We start from the raw sequence: 20,093 nt of genomic DNA, 5'->3' as shown, positions 1-20,093 counted from the left end.
AGCTCTCACTCTCATTTCTCTCGCATACCAGCTTCAGTCTCAGCACCGCTCGACTGCACGCCACTTCCTCATCCTGCTGGGACACATGACGTCCTCAGTACAGGTTACTCCAGTGGCCCGCTTGGCCATGAGAGTCATGCAGTGGATTCTAAGGTCACAATGGACTCAGCCCATCCAACCTCTATCGACCATTGTCCACATCACCAATCCACTTCATCAGTCTCTAGCCTGGTGGAAAAATCAGATCAATCTCCTCCAAGGCCTAGCCTTCCAGGCTCCAGATCCTCGGCTGGGGAGCTCATGTCGCCAGTTTGCAGACACAAGGAGCTTGGTCTCCAGAGGAAGCCAAACACCAGATCAATTTCCTGGAGTGCGAGCAATCAGAATTGTTCTCAGGGTGTTTCAGGATCGCCTTTCCAACCAGGTCATCCTGATTCAGACAGACAACCAGGTGGCCATGTGGTACATCAACAAACAGGGAGGGACAGGCTCCTACCTACTGTGTCAGGAAGCTGCACAGATATGGGCAGAGGCCCTCTCCCACTCGATGTACCTCAAGGCCACCTACTTGCTGGGAGTGGACAATGTGTTAGCAGACAAGGTGAGTCGCACCTTTCAGCCGCACGTGTGGTCTCTCAACCCCACAGTAGCGGACTCAATATTCCAAAGTTGGGAATATCCTCACATAGACCTCTTTGCGTCACCGCAAAATCGCAAAGTAGAGAACCTTTGCTCTCTCACTTGCAGCCAACACTCACAGTCAAGAGACGTGTTCTTCCTCTCTTGGGCAACCGGTCTCCTATATGCATTCCCTCCACTTCCATCTGAGAAGTTACGTCAGGACAAGGGAAACATGATCCTGATAGCACCTCACTGGCCATGCCAAGTGTGGTTCCTGATCCTTCAGGACCTCTCCATTCACAGGCACATTCCCTTGGGAAAGAACCCACTTCTGATCAGTCAGAATGACGGGTACCTACGTCACCCCAATCTTCAGGCCTTGTCCCTGACGGCCTGGATGTTGAAAGGTTAATTCTTCAGCCACTTAACCTTTCAGAGCCAGTTTCCTGTGTCCTGATTGCTTCGCAGAAGCCTTCCACGAGAAAATCTTATCTTTACAAATGGAACAGGTTTAAGTCATGGTGTTCTGCTCAATCCCTTGATCCTTTTACTTGTTCCACCACGAAGTTTCTGGACTATCTCTGGCACTTGTCAGAATCAGGCCTAAAAACTTCCTCCATCAGAATGCATGTCAGAGCGGTGGCCGCCTTCCATAAAGGTGTCGGGGATGTTCCTATTTTAGTACAACCCTGGTAACATGATTTCTGAAGGGCTTGCTTCACCTCAAGCCTCCACTGCGTCCTCCGGCCCCTTCTTGGGACCTCAATCTGGTTTTGGGACGGCTCATGAAACCACCATTCGAGCCTCTCCAATCCTGTGATCTTCGCTATCTCACATGGAAAGTGATTTTTCTTTTGGCAATAACATCTTCTCGCAGAGTTAGTGAGTTACAGGCCCTAGTTACCTATCCGCCTTACACTAAACGTCTGCACTATCGGGCAGTACTCCGCACTCACCCTAAGTTCTTGCCTAAGGTAGTATTGGAGTTTCATCTTAATCAATCCATTATACTACCTACCTTCTTTCCCAGGCCCCATTCCAATCCAGGAGGACAGGCTCTGCATACCCTTGACTGTAAACGGGCTCTCACATTCTATCTAGACCGTACAGCTGCCCACAGGAAAAGCACTCAATTGTTTGTCTCTTTCCATTCCATCAAATTGGGGGTCGGTACTTTCCGCACCTGCATTTAGAGAGGAGTTGGACCGCATGGTTCAACAGGCAGTGATAAATGCCCTTCAGGGCCTCCATAAGCAACCGAAGCCGGCCCCCATACTGGCATCGGAAGCAGCGCCCTCTATGCTGGCACCCCTGCTGGAAAGTTTGGAAGTGCTTCTCGGTGCCTTACCAATGCAGCCATTACCAGGAGCCCCCCCCCCCCCGTGCCCTTCCACCACCGGTGCCTCCCCTCATCTTGATCCTGATTCCAGGATCCTCAGAGGAGAAGGAGGTGGCACCATGCCAGTCTCCATGGGTGGTACCACCAATGCCAGATCCTGTTCCTGGGCCCTCGGGCCTCCCAGTGCCCCGGTGTCCATTGCAGGTCCTGGTGCCCTCGATGCCAGCGCAACCACTTTCTGTTCCACTTCACCGTCCATCGGTGCCTGCGCCCCGTACTTTGGTTTCTAGCCTCCCTCCTTGACCCAAACAATTCAGTGGTGAGGAGGAAGCCTCTTACGACTCATGGGAAGACTCCTCTTCCGACCACTCCTCGGAGGCCTTTCTCTTTCCATTCCATCAAATTGGGCAGCCTGTGGGCAAGCAGACTTTCTCCTCCTGGTTAGCGGACTGTATTTCCTTTTGCTATCAGCAGGCAGGCATTCTGCTTCAAGACATTCTGTCGGAACCTTCTCCCCTGGACGAGAGACGGTGCTCGCCTCCCAAAGACTTATCCTTTGTGAGCTTTGTGCGGGCAATGGCGGAAACTATTCCCTTCCAGCTTTTGACTGAAGAAGACACTCTCCATAAGATGTCTTCCAATTCGCAGATATCCCTATGGAGGTGATGGCCGTCCCTGTACATAAGGTCTTTTTAGACCTCTTCTACCGACTCTGGGAACACCTGGGTTCTGTGGCTCCAGTCAACAGAAAGACTGACACTACCTATTTAGTGCAATAGGCTTGGGCTTCCAAAAGAGCCAGTTGCCTCACCAATCAGTAGTAGTGGAATCCGCCCAGAAGAAAGCCAAGAGGACTTGTCCACACTCCTCTGCACGCCTGGGGAAGGACCACAGGGCCTTAGACATTCTATGTCGAAGGGTTTTCCAAGGGTCCATGCTTATTGCTCGTATAGCAGCTGACCAGTTGTACATGAACCAGTACAACCATAACCTCTGGAAACAGGTCCTGGAATTTGCCGAGAGCCTACCACAACAATTTCAGGAGGGCCTAGAATCCATCCTCCAAAAAGGATTGGAAGCCGGGAAACAGGAAGTAAGAGCGGCCTATGACGTCTTTGAGACAGCATCAAAGGTCTCAGCGGCAGGCGTTACTACCAGATACTGGGCCTGGCTGAAAGCGTCCGACCTTCACCCGGAGGTTCAAGACAAACTGGCCGACCTCCCCTGTACAGGAGAAAACCTGTTTGGTGACAAAGTCCAGGATGCAGTGGCCCAACTCAGGGACCATCATGAGACCCTACGTCAGTTGTCTACCACCATCTCTGACCCCTCTTCGGCGAAACACAGGGTGCCACGTAGGGATTTCAGAAAGCAGTTTTACAGGCAATGGGAGATACTATCCTCCAGCCTCCCGTGCTCGTTCAGCTCAGACTACCCAAAGAGGCCACCCTCGCCAACAAAGAGCACCTAGGGCTCAGTCAACCTCCCAGCCAAGCCCTGCAACTGGCTTTTGACTGGCACAAAGAGAGCAGAAACCTAACCCCTTCACCCACACCGTCCAACCCACCTGTGGGGGGTCGTCTCTGCCTCTTCATGAACTGGTCTCCAATCACCACTGACCAATGGGTATTGTCCATCGTAGCACTGGGTTACCGCCTGAACCTTCTCAGTGTTCCTCCAGACTCCCCACCCTCTCTGGCATGGAGCCTCGAACACGCAATGATCCAATGACCCTCGAGTTAGAACTCTTGGCCCTGCTACGGTCCAGAGCCATGGAATCTGTTCCCCAGGCTCAGCATGGACGGGGGTTCTACTCCCGGTATTTTCTCATTCCAAAGAGAACAGGTGGCCTCCGTCCCATCCTTGACCTCCGGGTCTTAAACAAGTTCCTCCGCAGAGAGCGGTTCAAAATGCTATCCTTGGATACCCTACTTCCACTTCTGCATCAAGGGGACTGGCTCTGCTCTCTGGACCTACAGGACGCCTACTCGCACATTGCCATCTTTCTGCCTCATCGCTAAGTATCTGTGCTTCGTAGTAAGCCACCGGCACTTCCAGTACAGGGTTCTCCCCTTTGGGCTAGCCTCCGCACCCCAGGTCTTCACAAAGTGCCTGGCAGGGGTGGGGAGCACATTTGCGCCGGAACGGGGGTGCATGTGTTCCCATATCTGGATGATTGGCTCATCAAGAGTTCTTCGAAAGAAGGAGCCCTTCAGATCCTGCACATGACGTTGAGACTCCTCCAGTCACTGGGGTTCTTCGCAAACTACCCAAAATCCTAGCTGACTCCATCCCAGTGACTCAACTTCATCAGGGCGGATCTGGACACCATGGTACCCAAGGCATTACTTCCCAGTGAACGCATAGCCACCCTGGCGGGGCTGGCCAGGTCCATCCATTGCCAGCAGACTGCCTCAGCCCACCTGCTCCTGAAGTTGCTGGGTCACATGGCATCATCGGTGCACGCCAACCCAATGACCCGCCTGGCCATGAGGGTCACGCAATGGACCCTGCGGTCCCAGTGGCACCAAGCCTCTCAAGAACTCTCCACACTGGTCCGGATAACCAAACCAAACCACTCCAGCTCTCCCTCACCTGGGAGCAGGAATCCAACCTCAGCAAGGGTCTTCCTTTTCAGCCCCCTGCTGCTCAGGTGATCCTGATCACAGATGCCTCCAACCTAGGCTGGGGGCCCATGTCAATGGCCTCCACACGCAAGGGGTGTGGTCGAAGCCCGAGGCAAGATGCCAGATAAACTTCCTGAAACTCCAAGCGATGCAGTATGCACTCTATGCATTCCAGGACTGTCTGTCCAACAGGGTCATCTTGATCCAAACAGACAACTAAGTGGCCATGTGGTAGGTGAACAAACAGGGGGCACAGGCTCTTATCTTCTCTGCCAAGAGGTGGCACAGATTTGGGCCTGGGCCCTGTCATGTTTCATGCTCCTGCGGGCCATCTACCTGGGAGGGACCAAGAATGTGGTGGCAGACCGCCTCAGTTGGACATTCCACCCCCACAAGTGGTCCCTAAACTCCTCGGTGGCAGACAGGATCTTCCGCCGGTGGGGGTCAACTAGACATGGATCTCTTCGCATCCTCTCAGAACCATAAGGTGGATTGCTTCTGCTCCCTACCAAGGAAGAACAGAGATCAGCCGTGGATGCCTTCACCCACTCCTGAATGCAGGTCTCCTGTATGCATACCCTCCAATTCCACTCATAAGTAAGACTCTCATGAAGCTACAAAAGGACCAAGGCTTCATGATCCTCATAGCCCCGTATTGGCCGCATCAGGTCTGGTTTCCGATTCTCTGCGATCTGTCTGTTCAGGAGCCGATTCGCCTGGGCACCTCACCCGACCTCATCACGCAAGATCTGGGAAGGCTACGCCACCCGAACCTCCAGTCGTTGGCTGTCATGGCCTGGATGTTGAAAGGCTAGTACTGCAGTCCCTTAACCTTTTGGACAATGTCTCGCAAGTCCTCATAGCTTTGCGTAAGCCTTCCACGCAGAAGTCCTAGCAAGCAAAGTGGAGGAGATTCTCATCCTGGTGCGCGGAGGAGGGTCTTTACCCTTTCACTTGCCCCTCACCTAGGCTTTTGGACTACCTCTGGCGCCTCTCGGAGTCTAGACTTCAGACTACCTCAATCTGAGTACATCTGAGAGCCATCAGCGCCTACCACTGCGGAGTGGGCGACACTCCAGTCTCGGTGCAGCGTTTAGTGGGGCGCTTCATGAGAGGCTTACTTCAACTGAAGCCTCTACTACGTTCTCCTGTTATGGCCTGGGACCTCAACATAGTGCTGACGTGGCTCATGCGGCCTCCGTTTGAACCCCTAGGCTCCTACGAGTTCAAGTACCTCACCTGGAAGGCCATCTTCCTAGTGGCGGTTACTTCTGTGCGCAGAATCAGTGAGCTGCAGGTCCTATGACCTATTCGCCTTACATGAGATTCTTCCACAACAGGGTGGTACTGTGCCCTCACCCTAAATTCCTGCCTAAGGTGGTGACTGACTTTCACCTGAATCAGTCCATCGTGTTGCCCACCTTTTTCCCCGAGGCCACACTCTCATCCAGGTGAGCGGGCTCTGCGTACCTTGGACTGCAAACGTGCTCTCGCCTTTTATTTAGAGTGCACCGCAGCCCACAGGCAGTCCACCTGACTCTTTATCTCCTTTGACAAAAATAGACTTGGAGTTGAGATGGGCAAGCAGACCCTGTCCAATTGGTTGGCGGACTATCACTTTCTGCTACCGGCAAGCAAGCCTTCCGTTCGGGGGGCCGAGTGATAGCGCACTCAGGGCCATGGCAGTGTCAGTGGTACACTTCCGGGCAGTCCCTATTGCCAAAATCTGTAAGGCCGCGACATGGATTCCCTCCACACCTTCGCAGCCCATTACTGTCTGGACAAGGACGGTCTACAGGACAGCGTCTTTGGCCAGTCTGTCCTCCGTAACCTGTTTCCAGTGTGTGAACCCAACTCTCCCTACCTAAGGCCCAGTATAAGGTTCAGACTGCCCCCATAGTTGCCACAGCACCCCTATTGTTGTGCCTGTTGCACGTTATTCGGTGCCTGTTGGCCCAGTGTGTTCCAGAGGCAGCTTGCAGCTTGGTATTCATCCTGCTTGGCCTGGGAGAAAGCAGAGTTGCTTACCTGTAACAAGTGTTCTCCCAGGACAGCAGGATATTAGTCCTCAAGAAACGGGCCCACCACCCCGCAGAGTTGGGTTCGCCTGTGTTTTATTTTATTTTTCGCTCATATTTTTTCTGCTTTGAAATGAGACTGAAGGGGGGGACCCTGTGTGACCACGGGGTTGGTGGCATGCTGGGCATGCTCAGTGTGCCAGTCAAAGTTCTAGAAACTTTGACAAAAGTGTTCTGTGACAGGGCTCCATCTGATGATGTCACCCACTGTGAGGACTAACATCCTGCTGTCCTGGGAGAACACCTGTTACAGGTAAGCAACTCTGCTTTCTGTCTTGTCAGGATTGGAAGTATTTATTTTTTGACCTAGAGCCAGTTTAGGGCTTTTTTTTTTTAGATTTGCACAAAGCAAAACCATTGCAGCCTGCTGGTGTAGATTTAGATGACCCCTGTGTTGATTAGAATTCAAGTTAACTTGGCACATAGACCTCGTTTATGCTATATTATTATTTTTTGTTAAAAATACATCCCAGAGTGTGATGACCTGCGAGACCTCTCTTTATTTTTTCTGTCTTCCTACTTAGTACGCCACCATCTTGGACAGAAAAGCATACAAGATCCACTCTTAGTCCCCCTCCAGCATCCCACCTTCCTAATAGCTAATCTACAATATAAATGGGCTCTGACCGACAGCCCGCAAATGCACAGTAGAGAGCAGCTCTACTGCGCATGCACGGAACAGAGAGCTCTGCCCGACATGCGTGGGCGAGAGAGCACACTGGTCAGAGCACGTTGGTCACAGCGGTGGATGCAGCGTTTTGTGGGCTCCGGGTGATGTGGAGTCGGGCTGAGGCGGACAATGTGCGTGTAGCAAAGCGGCGGGGAAGAGTAGCGGCGGCAGTATCCAAGCGTTGGGCAGGCCAGCAACGAGCCCAGTGATGAGGCACACGAGAGAGAGAGACCCCCCGGAGATCTCCTATCTCTTTGTCTGTGCCGTCCTGTGAGAGCGGGGCCAAGCTTAACGGGACCCCAAGAATGAGGGACCTGAGCTGCTGCTGCCGCTGGTGCGACAACAACGGGAGAGGGAAGGGGTTGTGGATGAGGTGACAGAGGAAGGAAAGGGAAGATGAGAGGGGATGGATGGAAAACGGAAGAGGATATGAGTGCGTAAGTGGTAAGGGTAAGACGTTCTGGAGAATATAAAAAGAGGGAGTGGAGGAGGGCTGAGGGAGAGGGAAGGGGTTGTGGATGAGGTGAGAGGGGAAGGAAAGGGAAGATGAGGGGATGGCAGGAAAAGGGAAGAGGATAGGCTCTAACCGACGGCCCACAAATGCGCAGTGGAGAGCTCTGATTGACGTACCATGCATCTCTCTCCATGGAGATGAGAACCACACGAGCGGACAAGGAGTATGGTGGGGAGGGAGTTGGGACAGGAGGAACATCGAGAGCTCTGACAGCTGTGCCGTGCCACAGGGGAAGGAGTGAGTCACATAGCATAGTGACTGAGAGGGGACAGGAGGGGGAGAGAGTGAGGAGTGACTGAGGAGGGAAGGGGAGGGAGTGAGAATAAGGGGGGAGGTGAGAGTGAGGGAAGGGGGGTTTCAGTGAGAGGAGAGGGAGGCAGTGGGAGAAAGAGGGTGAGTAAGACTGAGGGAAGGGAGTTTGAGTGGGGAGGGGGAGGGAAGGGAGGTGAGTGGAGGAAAGGGGGTGAGTGACCGAGGTGAATGAGCAAGGGGAAGGGGGAGTGAGGGAGAAGAAGTGTAGAAGAGTGCCATTTCTGAAAACCGAACTGAAAAAATATTTTATCCCAGGACAAGCAGGATGCTAGTCCTCACGTATGGGTGACATCATCAATGGAGCCCTATCAAGGAAAACTTTGTCAAAGTCTCTAGAAACTTTTGACTGGCATCCTGAGCCCACTGAGCATGCCCAGCATGCCATGATATTCTCAGCCACAGGGGTCTCCCTTCAATCTTCATTTTTCCGTGCTGTTTTCAGCATCGCGGAGCAGGAGCCCTGTGTGAAATTCTTCACACAATTTCTGACCAAAAACGCAGATTAAAACTTCATTTTTTTCTCTCCCACATCGGGGTCTCTCTTTACCACCGGCCGATGAGTAGAATATCCCTTCTGACTCTTCTCGAGTTTTCAAAACTTTGAGTCACACATCCATCGATAGCTGTCGTCGTGATCATGGCTACAGGTTTTAAACATGCCCAAATATAATCGAACGATGTCGATTACTGATCCACACCTTGAGTGTGTTCTTTGTTTGGGTCAGTGCCATGATGTTTCATCCTGCCCAAAATGTGCAGAAATGGCCGCTAAATATCGGAAAGCACGGCAATAAAAAATGGAACATTTGTTCCACATCCAACTGTTACCTTCCACATTGACATCCACTCAGTTGTCTCCAGCCGGAGCTTCAAAAAGGATAATACTTAAAAAAAAAAAAAAAAAAAAAAATGTCATCTGGAGGGTTCAGGGGACCGGTCGTCACCGACCCCATCTGCAGCATCTATAAAGTCGGCATCAGGCCTTGAAAAAGCCACGGAGCACCAATCTAAACGTCGGCATCGGCAGCGACATTCTTTGATTCCGGAATCTCTACTATCCCCGGAGAAGTCGACAGCCAAGCGGCCTCGCCTACAAGAGACACAGAGGCCTTCGACACTGAGGGGTTCACCATCTATCGAGGTGCCGGGCATCGAGCCTCCACAGGGCCCTGTGGTAGGACCGATGACGCCCCCACTGCCACCATGTATAGCTGCTCTGCCTGCATCAGCTATTACAGAGGAACTGAGCGGGTTCATCCGCCAGGCGGTGCGTGAAGCACTTCAGGAACATCGACGCCGATGCCCTCGCCGAAGCTGACACCATTGTCAATGCCGGTGCCTGCACCGATGCCGGGGCCATCCCCGAGGATAAGACAAGCACCGATGCTGGGACCAGCACCGATGCCGATCCCGATGGCATTCCCGATGAAAGTACTCATGCCTGGGGCTCAGGGCAACCGGAATTCTCAATATTTCAAATGCTAATGGTTAGACTCGACGCCCTCGTCGGTGCCATCCCACCGCGACCTCTCCCTACTAAGCCTGTAGGACTAGGAGACATTCCTGGACAAGGCCCTCTTGATGACCCTCAACTAGGACCTTCAGGACTCTTCAGACCAGTGGTTCCATCACTTCCACTGGGGTCTTCTCCTACTTCTCCTTCCAAACAGGTTCCATACGACTCATGGGAGGAGAAAAATACAGATTCCTCATCTGAAAGCTTCATGTCTGAGCCATTTCCTCCTGAAGGAAGAAAAAAGTCTCCACCAGAAGACTTGTCCACTACTTTCATCAAAGATATGACAAACACAATCCCTTTCAAATTAGTGTCTGAGGAAGATACAAGGCAGCATACTTTGGAAGTCCTACAATTTGTGGATCCATCCAAAGAAGTCCTGGCCATTCCTATCCACGAAGTACTCCTGGAATTACAACACAGGCTTTGAGAACATCCATGTTCCGTTCCGCCAATTAACAAAAGAGTGGACACTACATATCTTGTGCAACATGTTCCTGGTTACCAAAAGTCACAGTTACCACATCAATTTGAAGTAGTTGAGTCAGCTCAGAAAATATCCAAATGAGTACGACCTCATTCCTCTGCTCCACCAGGGAAGGATCATCGATTCCTGGACTCTAGGGAGAAAGGTATTCCAAGGAGCTATGCTTAACTCCAGGATAGCGTCTTACCAACTCTATATGACGCAATACCAGAGGAATCTATGGAAGCAAATGCAGAAACTCACTGATTCTCTACCTCAACAGTACCAGGATACAGCTCAAAGAATAATTCATAAAGGACTAGAAGCTGGAAAGCATGAAGTCCATGCAGCTTACGACAGCTTCGAAACATCCTCAAGAGTAGCTGCTTCAGGAATCAGTGCACGCCGCTGGGCCTGGCTAAAAGCCTCTGACCTCAGACCTGAGGTACAGGATAAGCTGGTGGACTTGCTCTGCGTGGGCGACAACCTGTTTGGGTCAAAGGTCCAGGACGCAGTGGCCCAACTAAAAGAACACACAGAGACATTGCGCCAACTATCGGCAGTCCCGCAAGACTCTTCCTCATCAGCGTCCCGCTGTCCACCAAGAAAAGAAGCCAGAAAACCATTCTATAGGCCGAGAAGGTATTATCCACCGGCATCCAGGGGTAGATCTTCTTGCCCACAACAAAGATCTCAGCCCAGACAGCCTAGAACTGCTAGGCCTCAACCGCCACCACAAACAGGACCGGCTGCAGGTTTTTGAGGTGGGCACCAGAGAGCAAAAGCCATCTCCACAATCCCAACCCAAACTTGCCAGTAGGAGGTCGAGTTTCCTTCTTCTACAATCATTGGTTCCAATTAACAACAGACCAATGGGTACTCACAATAATATCACGAGGTTACCAAGTCAATTTCCTATCGATTCCAAGAGATTCTCCTCCAAAACCTTTTTTACTAAACGAAAATCACATCATTCATCTGCAAGCAGAATTATCCACCCTTCTGAGAGCCAGAGCCATAGAACCGTGCCCCGGACTCAGCAGGGCAGAGGATTCTACTCCCGTTATTTCCTCATTCCAAAGAAAACAGGAGGCCTACGTCCTATCCTAGATCTCAACAAATTTCTAAGGAAAGAAAAGTTCAGGATGGTTTCTCTAGGCACCATGCTTCCCCTTCTTCAAACAGGAGATTGGCTTTGTTCTCTGGATCTACAAGACGCTTATGCTCACATTCCAATATTCCCTCCTCATCGCAAGTATCTGCGTTTCCTGGTGGGTCAACAGCATTTCCAATACAGGGTATTACCATTCGGACTTGCCTCAGCACCCAGAGTGTTCACGAAATACCTAGCAGTAGTAGCAGCACACTTACACAAGGAAAGTGTACACGTTTTCCCCACCTAGACGACTGGCTCATCAGAAGTCAATCTCAACAAGGAGCTCTGGCTTCTCTCAGATGAACAATCACTCTGCTGCACTCGATGGGGTTTCTCATCAATTACCAAAAATCCCATCTCATCCCATCTCACCTGCTTCAATTCATCGGAGCATTGAACACCATCCTTTCCAGAGCTTTCCTACCAGAGGATCGGGCAGAAACACTCTCCTTATTAGCAAACTCGCTACACTCGCAGAAACAAGCGACAGCTCATCAGTTTCTCACTTTACTAGGTCACATGGCCTCCACAGTTCATGTCACTCCTATGGCCAGATTAGCCATGAGAATAACCCAATAGACATTAAGGTCACAATGGATACAAGCCATTCAACCACTGTCGTCTCCAATTCAAGTAACCCACCAGCTACGTTCATCTCTCCTTTGGTGGGCAAACAGAGACAACTTGCGCATGGGCCTACCCTTTCAACAACCAGTCCCACAGATAACTTTAACTACAGATGCATCCACCTTAGGTTGGGGAGCTCACATAGACAATCTCCAAACCCAGGGTACTTACCCAGGGTACTTGGACAAAACTTGAAGCAACATTTCAAATCAATTTCCTGGAACTTCGAGCTATACGTTATGCTCTGCATGCGTTCAAGGACTGCCTTTCACACAAGACTGTTCTAATTCAAATGGACAATGCAGTAGCCATGTGGTACCTGAACAAACAGGGAGGTACGGGCTCGTATCTCCTTTGTCAAGAAGCAGCACAGATTTGGGACTGGGCCCTGACACATTCCATGTTTCTCTGGGCCACTTATCTAGTGCGCATCCACAACATAGTTGCAGATCGCCTCAGTCATCAATTCCAGCCTCACGAATGGTCCCTGGATCCCTTAGTAGCGACCAGGATTTTTCAACGTTGGGGACAACCAATAATAGACCTCTTTGCATCACACCTGAATCACAAAGTGGACAAGTTCTGCTCTCTGCACAAACAGAAACACCAGCCAGCCAAGGACGCCTTTGCTTGCCCTTGGAACTCAGGTCTTCTATACGCGTATCCTCCGGTACTGCTAATAACCAAAACTCTAATGAAGCTACAACAGGACAAGGGGTCCATGATACTCATAGCCCCACATTGGCCTCGAAAAATGTGGTTTCCCATACTTCTCGACCTCTCGATCGCAGAGCCAGTTCTCCTGGGTGTGGCTCCCACTCTCATAACTCAAGATCAGGGCAGGTTGCGCCATCCCAACCTTCAATCCCTATCTCTGACAGCATGGATGTTGAAAGCTTGATCTTACAACCACTCAATCTTTCAACTAATGTCTCTCAAGTGCTTATAGCTTCACGTAAACCTTCCATGCGAAAGAACTATTCTTCGAAATGGAAAAAATTTACTTTGTGGTGCACACAAAAGGACATTGACCCTTTCTCCTGTCCCATATCTTCTTTGCTAGACTACTTATGTCATCTTTCAGACTGGTCTCCAGACCTCATCTGTACGAGTACATTTAAGTGCAATCTCGGCTTACCATAACAAGATGGGAGATGCACCAATATCCATACAACCTCTTGTCAGTAGATTTATGAGAGGTTTAACTCACCCTAAACCACCAATATGGCCACCAGTCACAGAATGGGACCTTAATCTGGTGTTAACAAGGCTCATGCATTCTTTTTTTGAGCCCATGAATTCCTGTGATGATAAATTTCTCACATGGAAGACTATCTTCCTCATAGCCATTACATCGGCTAGAAGAGTTAGTGAGTTACAAGCACTTGTCAAGTACTCACCCTATACAAAATTCCTACATGACAGAGTGGTTCTCTGTACACATCCAAAATTCCTCCCCAAGGTAGTTACGAAATTCCACTTGAACCAATCCATAGTTTTGCCCACATTCTTCCCAAGGCCTCACTCTCACCAAGGTGAAAGGACTTTACATACCTTGGACTGTAAACGTGCATTAGCATACTACTTAGACCGCACTGCAGTCCACAGGAAATCCACTCAACTCTGTTTCTTTTGATCCAAACAAACCGGGAAATCCAGTGGGCAAACAACTCTCTCCAACTGGCTAGCAGATTGTATAGAATTCTGTTATGAAAAAGCAGGCCTTCCTCTCCAAGGGCGAGTAAAGGCGCATTCAGTAAGAGCAATGTCAACCTCAGTAGCACAATATCATTCAGTGCCAATTCTTGACATATGTAAAGTAGCAACATGGAGTTCTCTTCACACCTTTGCAGCTCATTACTGTTTGGACAAAGAAGGACGACAAGATTCAGCCTATGGACAAACATAAAGAACTTGTTTCCAGTATAATCTCAACTCCTTCTACATCCAACCTGCTGTGATTTTCGGCTGATTCATTTTTACCAACAATACTTCAGTATTGCTTCACTACAAAATGACTCAGCCTCTAGCTTGCTAATCACCCATATGTGAGGACTAGCATCCTGCTTGTCCTGGGATAAAGCAAAATTGCTTACCTTGTAATAGGTGTTATCCCAGGATAGCAGGATGTAGTCCTAACGAAACCCACCCGCCACCCCGCGGAGATGGGTCCGATACGTTTTATTATTTTATTTTTGCTAAAGCTTATTGCTACATACGAGACTGAAGGGAGACCCCTGTGGCTGAGAATATTATGGCATGCTGGGCATGCTCAGTGGGCTCAGGATGCCAGTCAGAAGTTTCTAGAAACTTTGACAGAGAGTTTTCCATGATAGGGCTCCATTGATGATGTCACCCATATGTGAGGACTACATCCTGCTGTCCTGGGATAACACCTATTACAAGATAAGCAATTTTGCTTTTTAATGTAGCCCGTTGTTACGGGCTTAACGGCTTGTCACAAAATAAATGACAAGGTAGTGTGAAGGGTCCCTGCTCGTTGTGTGCTCCACAGGGAATAGGGATCCCGGGATTTGAACCTACAGAGCTAAAGGAACAACTCCCAAAAGCTTGACTGATACAAGGGAAGGGCTCGCCTGGGTTGTATTTGGCCATCTTATCAGTCTGCTAAGGATCTGCCTTTAAAATATACCAAATTCTTCTTTTTTTCCATCCCATTTTTTTTTTGGGTGCAGATTCCCCGCAATGACCCCAGGATTAGAAACCAGAACGACTGTATCCCCATGTTCCGCTCGGCTCCTGCCTGCACCGTTGGGCCGGTCCGTGAGCAGATCAACGTGCTGACCGCATTCATGGATTCCAGTCAGGTGTATGGCAGTGATGACCGCCTGGCTTCCATACTTAGAAACAACTCCAATCAGCTTGGCTTGTTGGCTGTGAACACCAGGTTTACTGATCGAGGGCTGGCCTTTCTGCCTTTTGACACAATGCCTGAAGACTTCTGTGAGCTGACTAACAGGAGTTCTGGGATCCCCTGTTTCCTGAGTGGTGAGTCTGACTCTGAACGGCACAAACTCCATCTTAGAATTATTGGGAAATGTTTAGAGAGGAAGATGGCAAAGGAGGAGAGGGGGGGGGGGAGTATTAGGGAAGGGAATAGGCAGAGGATGAGGATGAGATCCGGGTGGGAAAGAGAGGTGGACATTTGTCAATAAGACCATTCATGTTTTATATTTTATAATTCAGATACCATGAATTCAGATTTATAAGTGGAATGTTAGCATTATTTTGGAATGGCCAGGCTTCATAATAGTAAAGTCCCAATCAATTATTTTTATAGGACAGTTGTTTCCTTAATTTCTTTATAAAGCAAACAAAAAAAAAAAACACAACAAATTCCAGTTCATCAGACCCATACAGAAACTTGATGTGCATGTAGGTGATGATGATGATGGTTTAAACAATCATTTTATTTATCATGCTCATTCTTCTAGTGACCATGCAAGGTGCAAATTAATTCTATTATGCATATGGCCCCATATATGTCCAGTTTTTTACATATCTCTGAGAAGGATACCTCACTTCAGTATAGTAATAGACTATTCCAAGGCCTTATCACTTGTACTGCTAATTTTCTTTTTAACCTTGATTTGTTACAATATGTGACTCCTGATCCTTTCAGTTCCATATATTTTAAGCAGTCCCTCAAATAAATTTGGCTTTGATTCTCTCAAATACTTACGCAGCGTTGTCCTACTTTCTCTACATCATTATTCTGCCGAGTTAGATTAAATGCATCATTCCCCTATGAACTTTGTTGCTTCTCTTTGAGGTCCCTCAGTCTCATCCATCCTCTACAGCTCTATGGTGCTGGTGATACCGCCTCCTTTTCACTCTCACTATTCTCTCTTTGCATGCATGTGAGAGCCCTTGATGTCTTGCCAACCTTGGCTTGATATGCAACAATGGTTACCTGACCCCTTGCCTTCCCACTGATCCAGTGTTTCTGTGGAGATAGGTGCTGATGTCCTAGTGTCAGGAGATTAGTATGAAAATCTGTGTGGATGATCATGTTGACCTGTGTGGGTGGTAGAGAAAACATTTCTGATATCATTGGTGATGCACTAACATTGCAAAATGGTGGCTTCTATATTTGCTGTGGCATCTATAACTCTGAATTTTCTGTGCTTTTCCATGTTTCCATTATTCATAACATCTCTTTAGCAAAACTGTTTCTCTTAAATGTGAAGGACTAATCCTTATGTCCCAATGCATGAGCCGTGCTCACATGTTCTGCAGCTTTTCCTTTTGGATTGGACTGGTAGTGGTCTGTGCTTTTGGGAGATTTGTGAGGAAAGACGACACTCAGGAGCATAGACGTAGAGACTGTTCTCCCTTCCTCTTCTGGCACCTAGAGAAGCTGTACTCATCCGAGGAGGAGGATTTACACAGATCACAGGGAATGTGAACCAAGCAACCAATGTGACGTTGCTGAATATTCCCCATCATTTACTGTAAATTCCCTTCAATGCTAAGGGATGTCAGGTTGTTGTTTTTTGTTTTTTTTTTATCAAAATCCAAGCCTCTCTCTAGTGCCAAAGCTTTTCAGAAGAGACAAAATGAATTAAATACTTCAGCACACATAGAAATGAAAATAAGGTGGACCAGCCTGAGAGAGCTATGACATGCTATATGTTTATTTATTTGATTAATATTCTGCTTTTCAGCACCTCAAAGTGGACTGTATTAAGTTACTGGGCTCATAGTCTGGGAGATTCATCAAGCCGTGGTAGAGCTGTAAGGCACGTTAATCAGCGTATAGCACATGTCACCCTATCGCGGTAATATCAAGCAGTCTCTGCAATAATTTACATAACTTTGGCCAGATTCCCTCCCCTCTTTCAATGAGCTGCTTTGCATAGCATTTGCATGCATGAATTTTGCAAATCCATACAAAGCAGCTCATGCATAGGTAATCCTATGAAAATAAAATAGCACAGCTGACTTAGAAATTTGTCAGCCGTGTTATTTTATCTACATCTTTCCCTAAAATCGCTAAAATCTATCACAGGAGCATCGAGACCCTAATGCGGGTTCTAATGCTTCCACGGTAGAATTAAAGGGCCCAGCTGTGAAAGCAAATAAATTGCTGCAGGCGTCCTTAGAACTGCCTAGTAGGCAACCTTGACACCCCCTCCCCATGCTGGGGCCACCAATCAAGGCGGCCATGGCAAAGCAAATGTTAACATGTGTGGTAAAGGTCGCGTGACGATGACCCTCCCCGTGCTGACCCCCTTCAAATCAAAGAAATTATGTTCCAAGGTCAGGCCTTCCCACCCCCCTTTCCATAGTAGAAAGATGGCACCCCATCCTCTCTCCCCAATCCCTTTGGTAATTTAAGAGGTTCAGTAGTGGAACAGACACACACACCCCTGCCTACCTCCTCTCACACCCCAATCCCTCCAAAAATGTAAAGGTGAAAGCTGCAGGGGCACCAACCAGGCCTTCCCCCTGTCATGGTTGGGCCCTTTAATGCAATGGCGGCCCCATGCATTGTGTGCCACCCTTGCACTTTAAAGGACCATACTGTGTTGTTTTTGCCTCGTGGACTTTTACCGAGAGATAGGCAATGCCGTGATGCAACCTATGAAAATGTTTCAGGGGAGGGGGACCCACTATTGCGGGTTCCCCTCAGCAAGAGGATATCACAGCCATGGATGTTTGTCTTGATTAGATTGTAAGCTCTACTGAGCAGGCACTGCTTCATATATGTTTTTGTACAGCTCTGCATACACTGAGTGGCTCTATAGAAGTGATAAGTAGTAGTAGTAATAGGGAACTGTGGCCTGTGCCACACAGAGAGATGACTGCCACAGCAATGATCAGGAAGGGGTTAATAGTGGGAAGGAAAATTCTGGGTAAATGCAAATAAAAGCTTCTGGTACAGCAGCCCTTGTGGAAGCCCCAACGTGCAGCATTTAGTTTGCAGAGCTGACCACCTGAAAAACAAAAAAGTATCCTCTTATGTTGTTAAAAAAAAAAACCCCTACTAATTTTGATTTGTGAAGGTGATCCACGAACGAGCGAACAACCAGGACTCACAGCTTTACACACGCTGTTTATGCGAGAACACAACCGTCTAGCCGCTGAACTGAAAAGGTTAAATCCACAGTGGGATGGAGAAACCATTTATCAAGAGGCCAGGAAAATCGTAGGAGGCATGGCTCAGGTACTGTGAACAACATTAAACTTCTATCACAGACATAAAAATGTGATCAGGATCCTTGCACCATCTGCCAGACATACATTTCATCTCTGAAAGACTTGTGCTCTGGGGGGGACCAGCAGAGTGCACGTAAGATTCAAGCTGTTTAGGTGGGAGGGAGGTAGCTCATGCCAGTTCTGGGGTTTCCGAGAGGAGATTATATGCACTCACCCTCCAGCTATATGAGGTGCTTCTTACGTGCTAATGCTGGGAGTCTCAGCTTGGGACAGCAGGAACTCAAACTCCAGTTAAGAGCATAAGAAGTGCCATGCTGGGACAGGCCAAAGGTTCATCGAACATAGCATTCTGGCGCTGCCAGCTGCCAGTCTGGATCATTAGAAAAGTACCTGGTAGATCCCAAAGACTAGATCCAATTCCTTGTGGCTTTCCCGGAGTTCACCTGGCTAATAATTGTCTATGGACTTTTCCTCCAGGAGCTTGTCCAAACCCCGCTGTGCTATAGATGCCTTGACCACATCCTCCGGCAACAAATTCCACAGCTTAATTTGGGTATTGAGTGAGAAAAATACTTTCACAATTTGTTTGCACCTGCTAGTTCCATGATTTCTCCCCTAATTCTAGCACTACTCGAAAGGATAAATAGCAGTCCCCTGTTTACCTGTTCCACCCCACTCATGTTTTTATAAACCTCTATCATATTCCATCCCAGTCGTCTTCTCCAATCTGAAGAGCCCTAACCTGTTTCGCTTTTCTTCATAAGGAAGCCGATCCATCCCCTTTATCATTTTGTTGCCCTTCTCTGTACCTTTTCTAGTTCCACACTATATTTCTTGAGATGGGGTTGACCAGACCTGAGTCACACCAGAGATCTATTCACAGTAGGAGATGTACAAGGAAAAAACTTTTGCTTTGGATTTTTTTCTTTTTCATTTTGTTTGCTGTTTATTTTGGTTCAGTTTGTTAAATAAAATGAAATAAATAGCAAAGCAAGACAAAAACAAAAGAAATGGAAAAGAAGACTCTCCCCCATTCCACTAAGCCATGCACTTTAACTCTCGACTTATTTGTTATTTAAACATTTATATCCTGCTCAATCATGAATTCTTGGCGGCTAACAAAAAAACATTCATAAAATATAAAACAGACATCAAAATCAAACAATCAGCATTAAAAAAAAAAATATTTCATAGATAAACACACATAGGGCAGACCACGTGACATGAGCTTAAGCAAATGGCAAAAATGGAAATATTGAAGAAGCTGAGCTACGGTTGAGTTTGAAATAATAATGGAACAACTTCTGGCCTTTTGTATGTGGGCATCAAAATATATTCTTTTTCACCACTTGCTGCCAGTTGATTCACGTAATTTGGAATCGGCTATTGCCACATAATCCTTGTCAGGAGAATATAATTTTTCCCTTTTGAAATGTGGATACCCTGCTCTGAACCATGCACCTCCTGAGTAATTGTTGACTTCCCCCATGATCTGGTTTAAACGCTGCTCTATCTTGATAATTGTTAGCACCACCAGCCAAGCTCCATCTTGGTTAAGGTAGAGCCCATCCTACCAGAATACATGTGGCGTTCACTACAAAACACTGAATAGCCCCCATCCCACGGCTGGACTGCTGAAAATTTCCAAGCAATTATCCCCAAATTATTTTGGGTTTCTATCTAAAATTCATCAAAGAATTCTAATACCCTTCGAGACAGGAAAAGAAAAATTATGCACAGGTGAGAATCCCACCATAAGGTTTAAGGGAGTATATAAAAGAGAAAAAGGAAGTGAGGATAAAAAAAAACCAAAAACCCTGAGATTAACAGTTTCTATCAAGTCACAACAGAATACATTGATCAAAGAAGAGAAAAAGTTATAATAATAAGTTAATTAAAAACCAGCAAGAGAAATTCAAGATATGATCAGAATACAAAGACTGCAGGGCTTTATCCAGTTCCTCTCCAGTGGGCTGTGTATGCT

The 20,093-nt window shown here is 48.1% G+C and overlaps 1 protein-coding gene across 1 annotated transcript in view; it reads left to right on the top strand.

Annotated features, from left to right (window-relative positions):
• The window catches only part of LOC115097197 (myeloperoxidase-like), a 64,843-nt gene that overhangs the window by 20,182 nt on the left and 24,568 nt on the right, over nt 1–20,093 (top strand). The window contains exons 7-8 of the mRNA XM_029612793.1: nt 14,623–14,935; nt 17,956–18,116. Of these exons, the coding sequence (XP_029468653.1) occupies nt 14,623–14,935; nt 17,956–18,116 (474 nt within the window). The remainder of the gene's footprint in view (nt 1–14,622; nt 14,936–17,955; nt 18,117–20,093) is intronic.

This window comes from Rhinatrema bivittatum, chromosome 8, assembly GCF_901001135.1.
Source record: "Rhinatrema bivittatum chromosome 8, aRhiBiv1.1, whole genome shotgun sequence".
NCBI classification, from domain to species: Eukaryota; Metazoa; Chordata; class Amphibia; order Gymnophiona; family Rhinatrematidae; genus Rhinatrema; species Rhinatrema bivittatum.
This window is presented reverse-complemented; position numbering and strand designations above follow the sequence as displayed.